This window comes from Ctenopharyngodon idella, chromosome 18 (assembly GCF_019924925.1).
Source record: "Ctenopharyngodon idella isolate HZGC_01 chromosome 18, HZGC01, whole genome shotgun sequence".
In the NCBI taxonomy this organism is placed as follows: Eukaryota; Metazoa; Chordata; class Actinopteri; order Cypriniformes; family Xenocyprididae; genus Ctenopharyngodon; species Ctenopharyngodon idella.
The window spans coordinates 23,787,711-23,800,708 of NC_067237.1; the positions used below are offsets into that span (position 1 = coordinate 23,787,711).

Here is a 12,998-nt window from a genome sequence, read left to right on the forward strand (position 1 = left end):
ATGTAAGTACCAAGAAAGGGGATTGGAGCTTTCAAGCTTCAAAAGGGATGCAAAGCATCATTAAAATGGACCAAATGACTCATGCTCTAGATTTAAAGTCTTCTTAAAATTTAAAGCCAAATAAGTCTCATTCATGAATGAATCATTCAGACTGAATCAAATGACTCACTGAAAATGTCCAACTCAAAAGAATGACTCATTCACATCTAGACATTACTAGAGCTCTCATGAATTGAAGGAAACAGTCATGGGGAAAATTTAACAATAAAGTAGACAAAAAAAAAGGACCATGTGGCTTCAGAAGACATGAAATATAGTGAATTAATCATATATTTTATTATACTTTTATGATTTTTATAGGTTCTTTTGAAACTTTAAAGCTTCACTCATGTTCATGGAAAACAACAATCGGAACATTATTTTAAAAATGGAACAAAGAATATTTATGTATAAATACTGACAACATTTTCATAATTGGGTGAACTAACTTAACACTCCACCCTTATCACATTTTCCCCCCTCATCACGCATCCATTGTGTAACGTCATGTGCACGTAAGTCCTCTTCGCCAGCTACGACAGATGCCACTGTCACTCGAGAAAATAAATTCAGAATACTTAACGAATTAAGTGAGGAGCAAATTGCGGCTGGCCCCCTTTCATTATGCACAGATAGGCAGGCAGCTTGTTTGTCTTTTTAACAATTACCGCACGGCATGGAGAAGAGAGGGTTGGGAGACTGACGAGCTCCTGATATTGCCGCTCCTTCCCCTCCACGGCAGCTGGCTGAGACACACCTGGACGGATCTGGGACGGCGAGGAGGGGAAGGGGGAAACGGGGCAGCTGCACCTCTACCAGATATACCTGAGAAAGATATGTATACACATGCTGCTAACATACCAGCATGCCAAAGATTCATTCAGACCTAGCAACTTCCTGTGTCAAAGATTATGATGTATCAGTACACCAGATCAGCTAAAGACACATTTCCTATGCGGTCTTTCCTCTAAATACACCTGCAACCTCCACCCATGCGATTTCGCCACGTCGGCCGCAAGTGTACCTCATTTTCCATTCTGTTCCCACACCTTTTGGAGGAGGCTCCCCCTGAGCAGTTCTCTTATAGATCTCCAAACAGCTTGTAATTACCTTTAATAAACAGCATAAGAAGCAAATCAAGCGCAAACGTGGCAAAATGAGCTCTCAGGGGGATCAGACATCACTCAGCCTTGCAAACAAACATTTCGGCAAAACATTGCTGCCTCACTCCCTTTTCAACATGACATTCTCTGTGGGGGCTATTCAAAGGAGGGAGGAAGGAAGAGAGAGAGAGAGTAAAGGAATTAAATCAGTGGTGTTTGGTCATGGAGCAGGTTAGGGGTCATGTGGTATGTTTGAGTTTGAATATGAATATCTGTGTATACAGTAGAATAAAAACATGTAATATGCACTGTAAGCACCATACTGGTTATTTATTTTTTCTATAAATTAAAATTTTTAACTTAAATCTTCAAAAAAAATGTAATTTATATTGATCTGTTATTTAATTTCTTTTTAAAAAAAAAACACTAATAATTTAATAAGACTGTTAAATGTAAACTTAAGAAAATAAACCAACTTAGTATTTAAAACAATTGATTACAGTTTTAGTGTTTTATTTTTAATTTATTTAGAAAAAAAAAAATAGAATAATATAGGCCAATGCATGAAAATTGGCTTATTATTGACCAGAATTTTTATATCGCTACATCCCTAGTATACTGTATATACACTAACATTCAAATGTTTGAGGTCAGTAAAGAGTTTTTAAAAAGAAATTAATACTTTTATTCAGCAAGTATGCATTAAAATGATTAGAACTGGCATTAAAAGACATTTATAACATTACAAAATATTTCTATTTCAAAAGTGTCAAAGTGTCCCAAAAAAAAAAAAAAAATTCACCATTTCTAAATTAATTTTAATCAGCACGACCGATTTAAAATTGTTTCTTGAGCAACAAATCAGCATATTAGAATGATTTCTGAAGGATCATGTGACACTGAAGACTGGAGTAATTTAGTTTTGCCATTACAGGAATAAATTTACTTTTTAAAAAATATTCAAATAGAAAAAAGTTTTTAAATTGAAATTATTTCACAATATTAATATTATATATATATATATATATATATATATATATATATATATATATATATATTTTTTTTTTTTTTTTTTTTTTAACAAATAAATGCAACTCATTTCAAAAGCATTAAAAAATGTTACAAACCCTAAACTTTTAAATGGCAATGTATACAGGCTATACAATGATGTGTTCAATGCATTTAAGGCGTGATATACAGTATATACAGTCAGACAGTTGCCACCAACAGGGTCATCAGGACCCTGTCGCAAAGTCTATCAAATAAATAAAAAACTGACATAAAATATTGATTTTAGATTACTTTATTATGTGAGTGAAATGAGACCGCAGAGACTAGCACAGCTATGTAGAAAAATCGGTTACCAACTATTTAGTTTAGCAGTCATTATAGACATTTTTTTCATTTTATATGGCCAATTGGAATCAAGTATTCCAGACACCCAAGTAGTAAAAGCCAAACATATGCAGATATGTATGAGTTTAACCGTGCACGTGTGTTGCATTGATTTGGTCAAGCTCAACTCCCTCATCCTTCTCTCCCTCTCTCTATTCACCTCTAGCAGCGCACCCTCCATCATCCCCCCTCAAACGTTGCCCGGCCCCTCTGAGGTTCCGCCTGGCTAGCTCCAGGTGGTCTATGATGTGCATGAGGGGCTGTCATCTGTTCCCATGCTCACGTACTTGCCACATGGGCTGCAGTAGAGAGCGCCACACCATTAACAAGCCATAAAAACCAACCCAACCCTTTTAAAACATCAGAACACTGAGGAATAACTGCTCTCACCAAAGCCACTCAACCTAACATCGGCTCGGCGCGCACAATAGAGACATCAGGGGCTGGATAACAGGGAGTGACATGCAATGTGAAGGAATGATGATTTCTTTTGCTCTCATAACTATAGAATGGAGGGGGCTGGAGTATGGCTATACACACACACACACACACACACACACACACACACACAGACACACAAAGTGTGGCCCTAGGCTAGACACTGGCTTGCTCGCGTACAGGCGCTCAGTGAAGTGAACCCTCATCCACATTATCTACATCCATTGACTCCTAAAGCTTCTTGTGTGCTGCCTCATTAAGCCTGCGCTGACACAGAGAGACCGCGCCAGGTCTCCTTTAGTAGCCAGTCTCAGTGTACGTGCGTGTGTGTGTATTTGAGTAAGTGTGTCTCTACAGCATGAGATGGGCATTACCTACAGCAAAATAAAAAGGAACTGCTCTACAGCATCACTTCCTATATAACAACACTGGTCATCTTTATGAGACAACAAATCAATCCCTCAATCTTTTTCTTTGCACTAAAGAAATTATCGACTTCAGTAACTGCTTGCACACATGAAAACAGATTTTCGACAAATAACAGCTGTGATGTGACAAGACAAAGATTCAAATATGGAAAAGCGCACCCACAGTTGAGACAAGAAGACTATTATGACATCACAGAGAACACCCTGGGGTCAAACGGCAAGCATCTATGTGGTGTTGCCTTGACAACACATGTGTGACTCGTGCTCCAGGCATCAGAATCACTGGGATGAATAACTAAGAATCAACGGTAACATTAGCAATACTCTCTGGAGAGCAGTCTCACTCAGGTGTATGTGCGTTCATGCCCCTGGCCCAGCCCCATGCACAAATAACCACTATGGCAATGTGTGTGGGTGTACATGTGTGTAAACTGGCAAAGGGAATTAGATATGGAAATCAAATGACATGATAATATAACTAAGATTACGCCCTTTTATGTTCCTTCTTTAGGGATCACTATGTATTTTATACTCATATTCAAATTATATTCTACTACTGAAACAAAAGAGTTTCATGTACTTTGTTTAATTAGAATTGAATTGAGGATGTCTTTTAAATTCCAATTCAGTTCCTGAATTTTAAATGATGTTACAAACAGGATGCAGAATTCCATTTAGAATTTGAATGTATAGAAGCAGAATGAATTCTAAAATTCTAACAAATGTATTCTAAGAATGATGAATTTTATGAAGCTACGAATGTCTTTGAAAGTTTCAACAGACAGACAGACAGACAGATATAGATAGATAGATACAAAATGCTCCTTTTATTTTAACAAAGCTTCAAAAACATTAAGCTCCAAGCTCACTGTATACAGCACCACCACCCACATTTACAGTATATTGCAACAACTCCTATTCTCTATTAACAAGGAGGAAGTGGGATAGATAGACTATTATTATTTCTAAACCATAGTATGGACTATACCACCATAAAAAGATGCTATTACTCCACTTGCTATATAACTAATGACAAGAGCAGTATGTGGATAAAGTCCACAAAACATTATTGATTTAATCTGTCGCAATGTAATTCAGGCTTTGCAGAGACCGTTAGATGGGGGCTCTTGAGTCATTTCTTATTTCGCATGTGGCAAAAAACTGCCTGTTTAATTCTGTGGGTCAAAAAGAGTATGGAAAATGAGCATGAAAAACTAAATTAAAGGGGCCTGAGGGAAAATAAATGAGTGAAAAATGAAAAAAAGTATGGCATGACCCCTTTATGTGACCAATCATGCACTGTTCTCTACTATAGCCCCGCTCCTTCTATTCAAGCAGTGAGAGATGTATGTGTGCTTGAGGGGGGTCAATCATTCAGGTAATCTAGCTAAGAATGGAGAGAGATAAGGGGGAACAAACCTTGCAGCTGGGCAGGCTCTCCTACGGGCCGTCCGACAGGCAGGGAGGGTGGAAAGAGAAGGCAGGGTGACAGTTAGTCAGCAGCTCTATGATCACATGAGGGTTAGATGGTGGAGGAGGGGTCAGACATGGGGGTCATGGCTTACTCATGGTGACGTTATGAGGGAGACTGGGCTGCCATGGTTTTGCACGTCTTAAATTGTCAAAATACACTACAACTAGAAAATAAACCATTGGTAAGGGGTGAGTTCCATCATTTACTCACCCTCATTGCAAATCTATAAGGACCACTTTAATGATATTCTTTGTCAATTTTAACTTCACAGCACATACTAAGAAAAGACTAAACTTGTGCTAAATTACTCTTTGTGTTTCACAGAATAAAAAACAACATGTTTGGACCGACATGAGGGTTATTAAATGATGCCAAAATTCGATGAACTATTCTTTGAGCATTCATTATCCAAACATGCTTCCAGAATGATCGTCATATACAAACAAACAAACTTAAATGGATAGTTCACCCAAAAATGCACTCACCCTCATTTTGTTTCAAACCTGTATGACCTGTAAAACTGTATGAATGTTTTTAACCATATGTGAGCCGTGCTGGCTAAATGAGTCGCAATGAGCAAGTTTTCAAAAATGAGTTATTGTTATTCTCAAACCTTCAAAATGATGTATGATTTGTTGGAATTCTGAGCTACACCTGTTTGAAATCGATAGAGTCAGCAAAGTCAATTTTGAGAAAAATTGAGTTAGGTTTTCTGAAGGTTCCAAAACAAAATCACCTAGCCATACCTTAAAATCCCTGGTAATACCACCAAATTTGGCACAAACAAAGTCAAAACCCATATCTATAGGAAAATATATATATTTAACTTTTTTCCATGATTCCACAATTGTTTGATAAACATTAATGAAACAGACAACTTATATATTAAGACCTACTGTACCACACATAATATAATGTTACACATCAGATGTTTTTCCCCAACAGTTAACCAAATGTTCACTTAAGACATAACAGATGATGTTTTGTGTAAATACTCGCCAAGACAGATTTTTTTAAATACTGTAATACTATAATTCTACATATCGGCATCGTGCGCTGTCTGAGGCGTCTTTGTGTGCACGTTTCGAATGTGTCAGTCAGAAGGTGTAAGATCGTTTTGTTTACATCAGCATGAGTTTGAAAATCACATTTCATTGGTTCAGACTCATGCCACTGAGAATTCGCTATGAATATTGACAAAGTTGGAATGCTGCGCTTTACAATGATACCAAACATGCTGAGGGGAAGTGCCAGTCGTCGAGAAGCGAGCAGAGAAAAACGGCATTTTTCATGGTCAAAGGAAAGGTACTCCTCTCAGAAAACGTACAAATAAAGATACTTTTAGGTGTTTAATTGCTATTTGGAGCATTGGGATTGCTAGACGAGGGCTTAATGAACTCATTTTTGTGATTGACATTTTTCACTTGTTTTGCCTGTAGCTCGAAATTAGCCCATGAGCATTCCGACTCATTTTGCCAGCACGGGTCACATATAATGAAAGGCAATTGGGTCTAAAACAATACTGGACCCCATTGACTTTCACTGTATAGACAAAGTACAGGCTACATAAACTGTATTAAAATATCTTCTTTTGTGTTCCACAGAAGAAAAGGTCATAGGTTTGGAACAACATGAGAATAAGTAAATGAGTGTGCATGACTGTGTGTAAGATGTACAACAGCGTGTCCTCTAATGTTCAACCCTGAACCTATCACTGAGAAAGATCACAGTGGCACGATACACGAGGCGTTGGAAAAGTGAAACAGAGAGAGAGGGAGAGAGAGAGAGAGAAGCGATACAGCAGAGACGAGCAAGGGAGAATCAGGGTTGGACGGAGGGGGGTGAAGAGGCTGACTACAGCTCAATCCACTAATAAAGGCAGATGAAAGGGAGGTTAAACACAATATGCTAATTGAAATGTGTTGGCTGATTAAGGGCGATTGAGAGGAGAGTGGACGTGCTGTGAGTTCTGTACGCCGGTGATTAGTGCAACATTAGTGTCTGCATGCTTTTCCTTGCGACGTGCCCAAATGGACGGATGAAGATAGAGGTGTGGGGGGGGGGGGGGGGGGGGGGGGGGGGTCTGGGAGTGGATGGAGAGGTGAAATGAGTAAAGCCTCCTTCTGCTCGCCTCTCTTACAGTTCCTATACTCTCGCCCAACATGAAAAGCACAGGAAAACACAGAAAACTTGTCGAACCCCAAGGAATGCATTGAGGCCCAAAAAACAAACTTGCCTATGTGCGTCTAGCCTGCCTAGCAAAACACAAACATTATAAAACATCACACCTTATCACAAGGAGTGTCAAGAACATGTCAAGGAAGAAATGTGGAATACTAGGCCGAGCTCCTTACTGTAATGTCTGAGAGGCCTTGTGCTTTGTGTCTGCTTGTTTGCTACTCAAGCTTATTTTTCCCTCTCTTGTCTTGCTTCTCTGTCAGTCTGTCTGTATTTTTATTACTATTATTTTTCTGTGCACAATCTTTTGTGTGTGAAGGTCTCTCAGGAGCACAGAGATTTTTTTATTCTTCAGGCTTTATTGTTTTCCGCTGCACAGCTGTAGACCCACGGGGTGCCCCCTGCAGGTGTGAGAGTGTGTATGTATGTATACGTGTGCGTGATTTCGAGCGTTCGCTCTCAAGAGTATGCGTTTGCGTAAGCTCTCCCCCTGCCAGCAGGGCGCGCCGCTGCGCAGAGGTGATCATCAAGGGGTGCTGTGCTAAATGAAGACTAAAATTAAAAGCAGTGCACTGAGATGCCAGTGACTATGTGGGCAAGTCCCCATGAGGGTGGCCCGACAGTGGGACACGACTTCTTTTTGCCCCCAAACTAACAGCCTGGCTCAGAAGGAGTTCTGTTTTATTAATATGAATATAAACTCACTGAGCTGGATCGAGCTCCCTATCTCATTTTCATCTGCATCCCTGTCAGGAACGAGTAAAAATGGCATCATTTTTTTTGCTAGCGCTGCCAAAGAGTGATTTTAAGTCTTTTGCTTTATTAGGCAGATGCTGTAAAGAGTGACAGGAACTTTTATAATACATCACCTGTATAAGCATACATGCTAACTGGTGTATTCTGACCCTTAAAGGATTAGTTCACTTCAGAATTAAAATTTCCTGATAATTTACTCACCCCCATGTCATCCAAAATGTTTATGTCTTTCTTTCTTCAGTCGAAAAGAAATTATGGTTTTTGAGGAAAACATTTCAGGATTTTTCTCCATATAGGGGACTTCAACAGGGATCAACGGTTGAAGGTACAAAATGCAGTTTCAATGCAGCTTCAAAGGGCTCTACACGATCCCAGCCGAGGAATAAGGGTCTTATCTAGCGAAACAGTCATTTTCTAAAAAAATAAATAAATGAATAAACATTTATATACTTTTTAACCACAAATGCTTGTCTTGCACTAGCTCTTTCACGTTGGAAAGGTCACGCGTGATGTAGGTGTAAGTACTGCGGTAGGGCGAAAAACATCATTTTCTGCTCCAACTTCAAAATCGTCCAACATCGTTGTTTTACCTTTTTTTTGTAAAGGCTGTTTGACTTAATCTTTGCATGTTCGCTTTGTAAACACTTGTCTACGTCACACGTGACCTTTCCAATATGATTACGTAATGCGTGGCGCATCTCAGAGCAGTGCAAAATGAGCATTTGAGGTTAAAAAGTATATATTTTGTATTTTTTTTTAGAAAATGACTGATCGTTTCGCTAGAGAAGACCCTTATTCCTTGGCTAGAATCATGTAGAGCCCTTTGAAGCTTTTTAAATTATACATTTAATTTTTAGCAGCATATATAATTTATTAAAAATAACAAATAACTTAAAAGATACACACACACATGTTTGTTTTTGTGAATTGTGGGGACATTCCATAGGCGTAATGGGTTTTATACTTATACGTATTTTCTATCATCCTACACCTGAACCTACCCATCACAGGAAACTGTGCACATTTTTACTTTCTCACAAAAACTCATTCTGTATGATTTATAAGCCTTTTGAAAAATGGGGACATGGGGTAATGTCCTCATAAGTCACCCTCTCCTTGTAATACCCATGTCATATCCATGTCATTATACAAATTTGTGTCCTGATATGTCACAAAAACACGCGTGCACAGACACACACACATACGCACACACACACACGCACACACGCACACACACACACACACACACATATATTTAGAATTTATACCCAGCTACATTTATTTACTTGGTGACACCTTTTATTTAAATGAACAGAATTCTCATTCTTATGACCTTATAGTTCAGCCATGTGAACTGTGTAACAACTGCTCAAAAAAATAATATTTCTGTGTTAGACAGAACAAATACAATAAGGTATGTAAATACATATAATATGAGACAAAGTAACACAAAAGTAAATAATTATTTTTTGGTGAACTGGGTGAAACATAACATCAACACACATTACATACTCTATTTAGGCACCCTCTTTGCATCACACCACCAGTCACTCAACTAAATGCGACAACGCACCACAATTCTCAGCTCTATTCCTTCTTTCTTCACTTCAGTCCAGTCAGCCTGTGTCATATCTGAGACAGGTCTTGGTGTGGGGCAGTGAAATGTGTAGAGCAGTGTCTGTCTCCTCACAGGGGAAATGAGAGGGTTTACACCGGCTCTCACATTATGGAGTGTGTGCTTCCAGATGTGTTGAGAAAATATTACTGTTATTGCCAGGATTTTGTTTCCCTGGTAAGTCAGAAAAAGTCCTTCACTAAAGTATTTCCTACAAACAGTGTCCTGTAGTGTGACAAATTAAATTACAAACACTTAATGTAGTCTGCCAATTAATATGAGGTCATAATGTATAATAATTATAAAAGTAGTTTTAGATGAAGTATAGCACATCACACTGCTGTATACTACTGTCACAGATTGACACGTCACGTCAACTACACAGATAAACAACGAATATGCATTCGTTGTGTTAATTTTTCATATATCTGGATCAGAGCGTGCAGTAAAAAGTCTCTAATTCAGAAAAGATCATCATTTCATAAAAAATTGTCAAGCACTAACAGACAAATGGGATGCCTCCACTTTAAAATGTGACTAGCCAATGAGATCAGACGACCCTAAACAGAAGCTGAACAGACTATTACTGCAACATGAAACTAATAATAATGCAGTATAAAAACCACACAGTAAATAAAAGTCTGCATGACCCTGTGCAGTCTGGAGCCGTCGGTTGTTTGATGAAATCAGGGCAGCGCTAATGAAATTCATTTTTCCCGTACACGCGGATTGCCGCCTCCGTGCTAAGGAAAATCGTTACGCGGTCTCTCTGCACAGAGACAAACGTCTACATTAAATAATCACACGGCTTCAATCAACAGGCAGGGAAAAATAAACCCACATTCCTCCAGGCTCACCGCCTCCTGGAGAACGGAGCTCTGATCGCATTCGCCTGCCTCACCAGTCGGATTAATTAAAACACTAGGCTTTTTCCACCCCTCCCATCTTGGTGTAATCAAGCTCTTTTGCAGCAAACCGCAACAGCCCGAATCTTTATCGATTCCCTCACCTATGCTCAATGCCGCTTACATGCAAACGCAGGCGGCAAAGATTTGAAACGACACCAACATAATCTAAACCTAAATTAAAGATCAAGTCACAAAACCTCAAGGTGCCCTAACCACCTGAAGCATGCCTTAGGAAGCCTTCAGGTGTGTAAAACGAATGTTAAAGGTGTGTGTGGATTTTTTTTTTTTTTTTAATTTGTGGGAGGAATGTCTCTTGTGATTGGTGCACGTTCCTCTTGGGCTGTTGGCAGAGCAATGTGACGGTACAGAAAATGACACAGGCAGCGTGCTCACGCAGTGGTGGGGCGCTCACAGGAAGGACACCAGAGAAAAGAGGAGAGGAGAGGAAGAGAGGGGAGCAGATGTTGCAAGTTTGAGGAGGTAAACTGATTGAGATGAGGTGTCACCTCAGCCTACTGGTGACTGTGAGAGTGAGAGAGGGGAGGGGGACAGAGCTGGAAAAAGTGAGAGGAAGGGAAGGGTGGGGGGAGGCTAGGTGAGGTATGATCACACCTCGGCAAAAAGGTAGGACGACTGAAACAGGGAACCGAGTGTCTGTGTCTCCACAAGCAGGGAGGATTTTGTGTCTGTCTGTGTATGCAAGCTCTGATGTGTCAATCACATAAGAGCAGGTATGTGTGGGTAGGAATGCACAGGGACTTCACATCTACTAAATTCACATCTTCAACATATATGCAACAACCACACTCACACACACACAGTTGATTTTGGCAGAGGAGCATGCATGAATATGCATAGTGAAAGCACTGATGAAACACAGGAGGCGGAGAGATCAAATTCATGCATTTCCACAGCTGCCAAACGGTGAGCAAAAAGCACAAAGCTAAATTGTTCTATTTAACACGGCAGGAGAAGAACATGTAGCCTACTAAATGCTCACTCAATTAGTAAGTTCAAGCCAAACAATTAGTGACAATTAAATATATGTCACAGTGAAACTGCATTGAGTCCATTTGCTGTCAAAATCAGCTGTTTCAGTAATTGTTTGATATTGACACAACCAATCAGAAAGCACACGTAATATAAATGAGGCTGTCTACAAAATGAATGATTCCTAAATTGCTGCATACAATTATGACGAGAAAGGACCATTCTTGACTTAACACATGAATTATAGTGAATTTCATTGCTTGAATATAAAGTAAGATATTTACATTTTTATAAATGCATTAGTGCATACATAACATGCTTAAATTGACATTGTTATGGAAAACGAAAAACGGGCTTTTAAAATCTGACCAGCCCTTATGACTGTGATTAAAGTATGAGGCTGGTTGTGGTCGTCGGAAACTCATGGTTCATGGTGTCAAAATACTCATGGTTCGGTTTGTATGACAGTTTTAGGGTCACGGTTTTGATACGGTTCGATATGTAAATCTAATGTGTCTAATGTAAATGTATGTAAATAAGAACAAATAATCAAAATACAAGTAATAGCACAAATAAATACAATAGAGCAAAGATAAATTTTAAATGTATGTTTCAACGTGGTCTAACAGTAGTTTTCAGGTACAGAAACTGAATAAAATATTCAAATTTAAAATAACTCAGTCTTCACTGTATAAATTAAATATAGATTAATCCTTTTTTTTTGTCTTGTTGTTTGATTAACATTGACTGCAGCAGTTATATTAGGCTGCTGTCACTTTAAGACATAAAGCACAGATCCAATATACTTTCTCAACTGTTTACATTCACTTAAGACATAACCGACTGTTTACAAGGATACTCTCCAAGACGGGTATGTTGACAATTTTGTGTGAATTTGTCAACCCAAATGCAAGAATAAATTAAAGAGAACTCAATTTAGTATTCGCACGCTGTCTGAGACGCGACTTTCCGCGTGTGTGCTTCAGATGTGTGTGCACAAAAAACTTCACACAGCGCATGCAAGTTCTCTTTCACGTGCTTGAATGTTTAAATTGGCAAGGCTTAAAAACACGTGCAACTGATAAACTTTTGTGACGATGCAGCACTGACGCAATGAAGACAGTGACTGTTCTGTCAACTGTCGCTTTCGTTATTGCTTTGTGTCTGTCAGAATAAGCACTGAGTGCCTGTTTAAACACAGAAGGCAATGTGTGCTGTTTCAGTCTCACCTGCGCTCGCGCACTATCAATACACGGGTGACGATGGTGTAAATGACTCAAGCAACCAAGGTGCCACTGAACTGTGGGTGGAGAATGGTACGTTTAACAGACAACTGTTGCACCCATCTAACATCTATAGATCTACATACAGTCAAATAAAAATGAAGTATCATTACTATTATCTGGACCATGTTCACTCCATTTTTTTTTTAAAGTGGTCACAGAGCTGCATAATGTGAGTATCCCAGTTGTACATATTTTTTATTATTTTAGTTACAAAAAAAAAAAGCACTGTGCATGCTTGAAATTCCAGAGTAAAAGGCGGACTAAAATATCAAAGTCTTATAATAGCCTCACTATTCATATATCAAAGCTGACAGATAGTGTAGCTTTTTAATGATTGCTTCGTAATCTCAAAAAGAAAGAGGAAGACAGAGAGTAAAAGCGCTAAAAC

At 38.9% G+C, this 12,998-nt stretch overlaps 1 protein-coding gene across 9 annotated transcripts in view; it reads right to left on the minus strand.

Annotated features, from left to right (window-relative positions):
- The window catches only part of znf423 (zinc finger protein 423), a 170,371-nt gene that overhangs the window by 70,444 nt on the left and 86,929 nt on the right, over nt 1-12,998 (minus strand). For 7 of the 9 annotated variants that reach the window (XM_051869699.1, XM_051869698.1, XM_051869697.1 and 4 more), the window contains one exon: nt 4,823-4,843. The exons of the other annotated variants lie outside the window; for them this stretch is intronic. In XM_051869699.1, the coding sequence (XP_051725659.1) occupies nt 4,823-4,843 (21 nt within the window). The remainder of the gene's footprint in view (nt 1-4,822; nt 4,844-12,998) is intronic. 9 annotated transcript variants of the gene reach the window in all.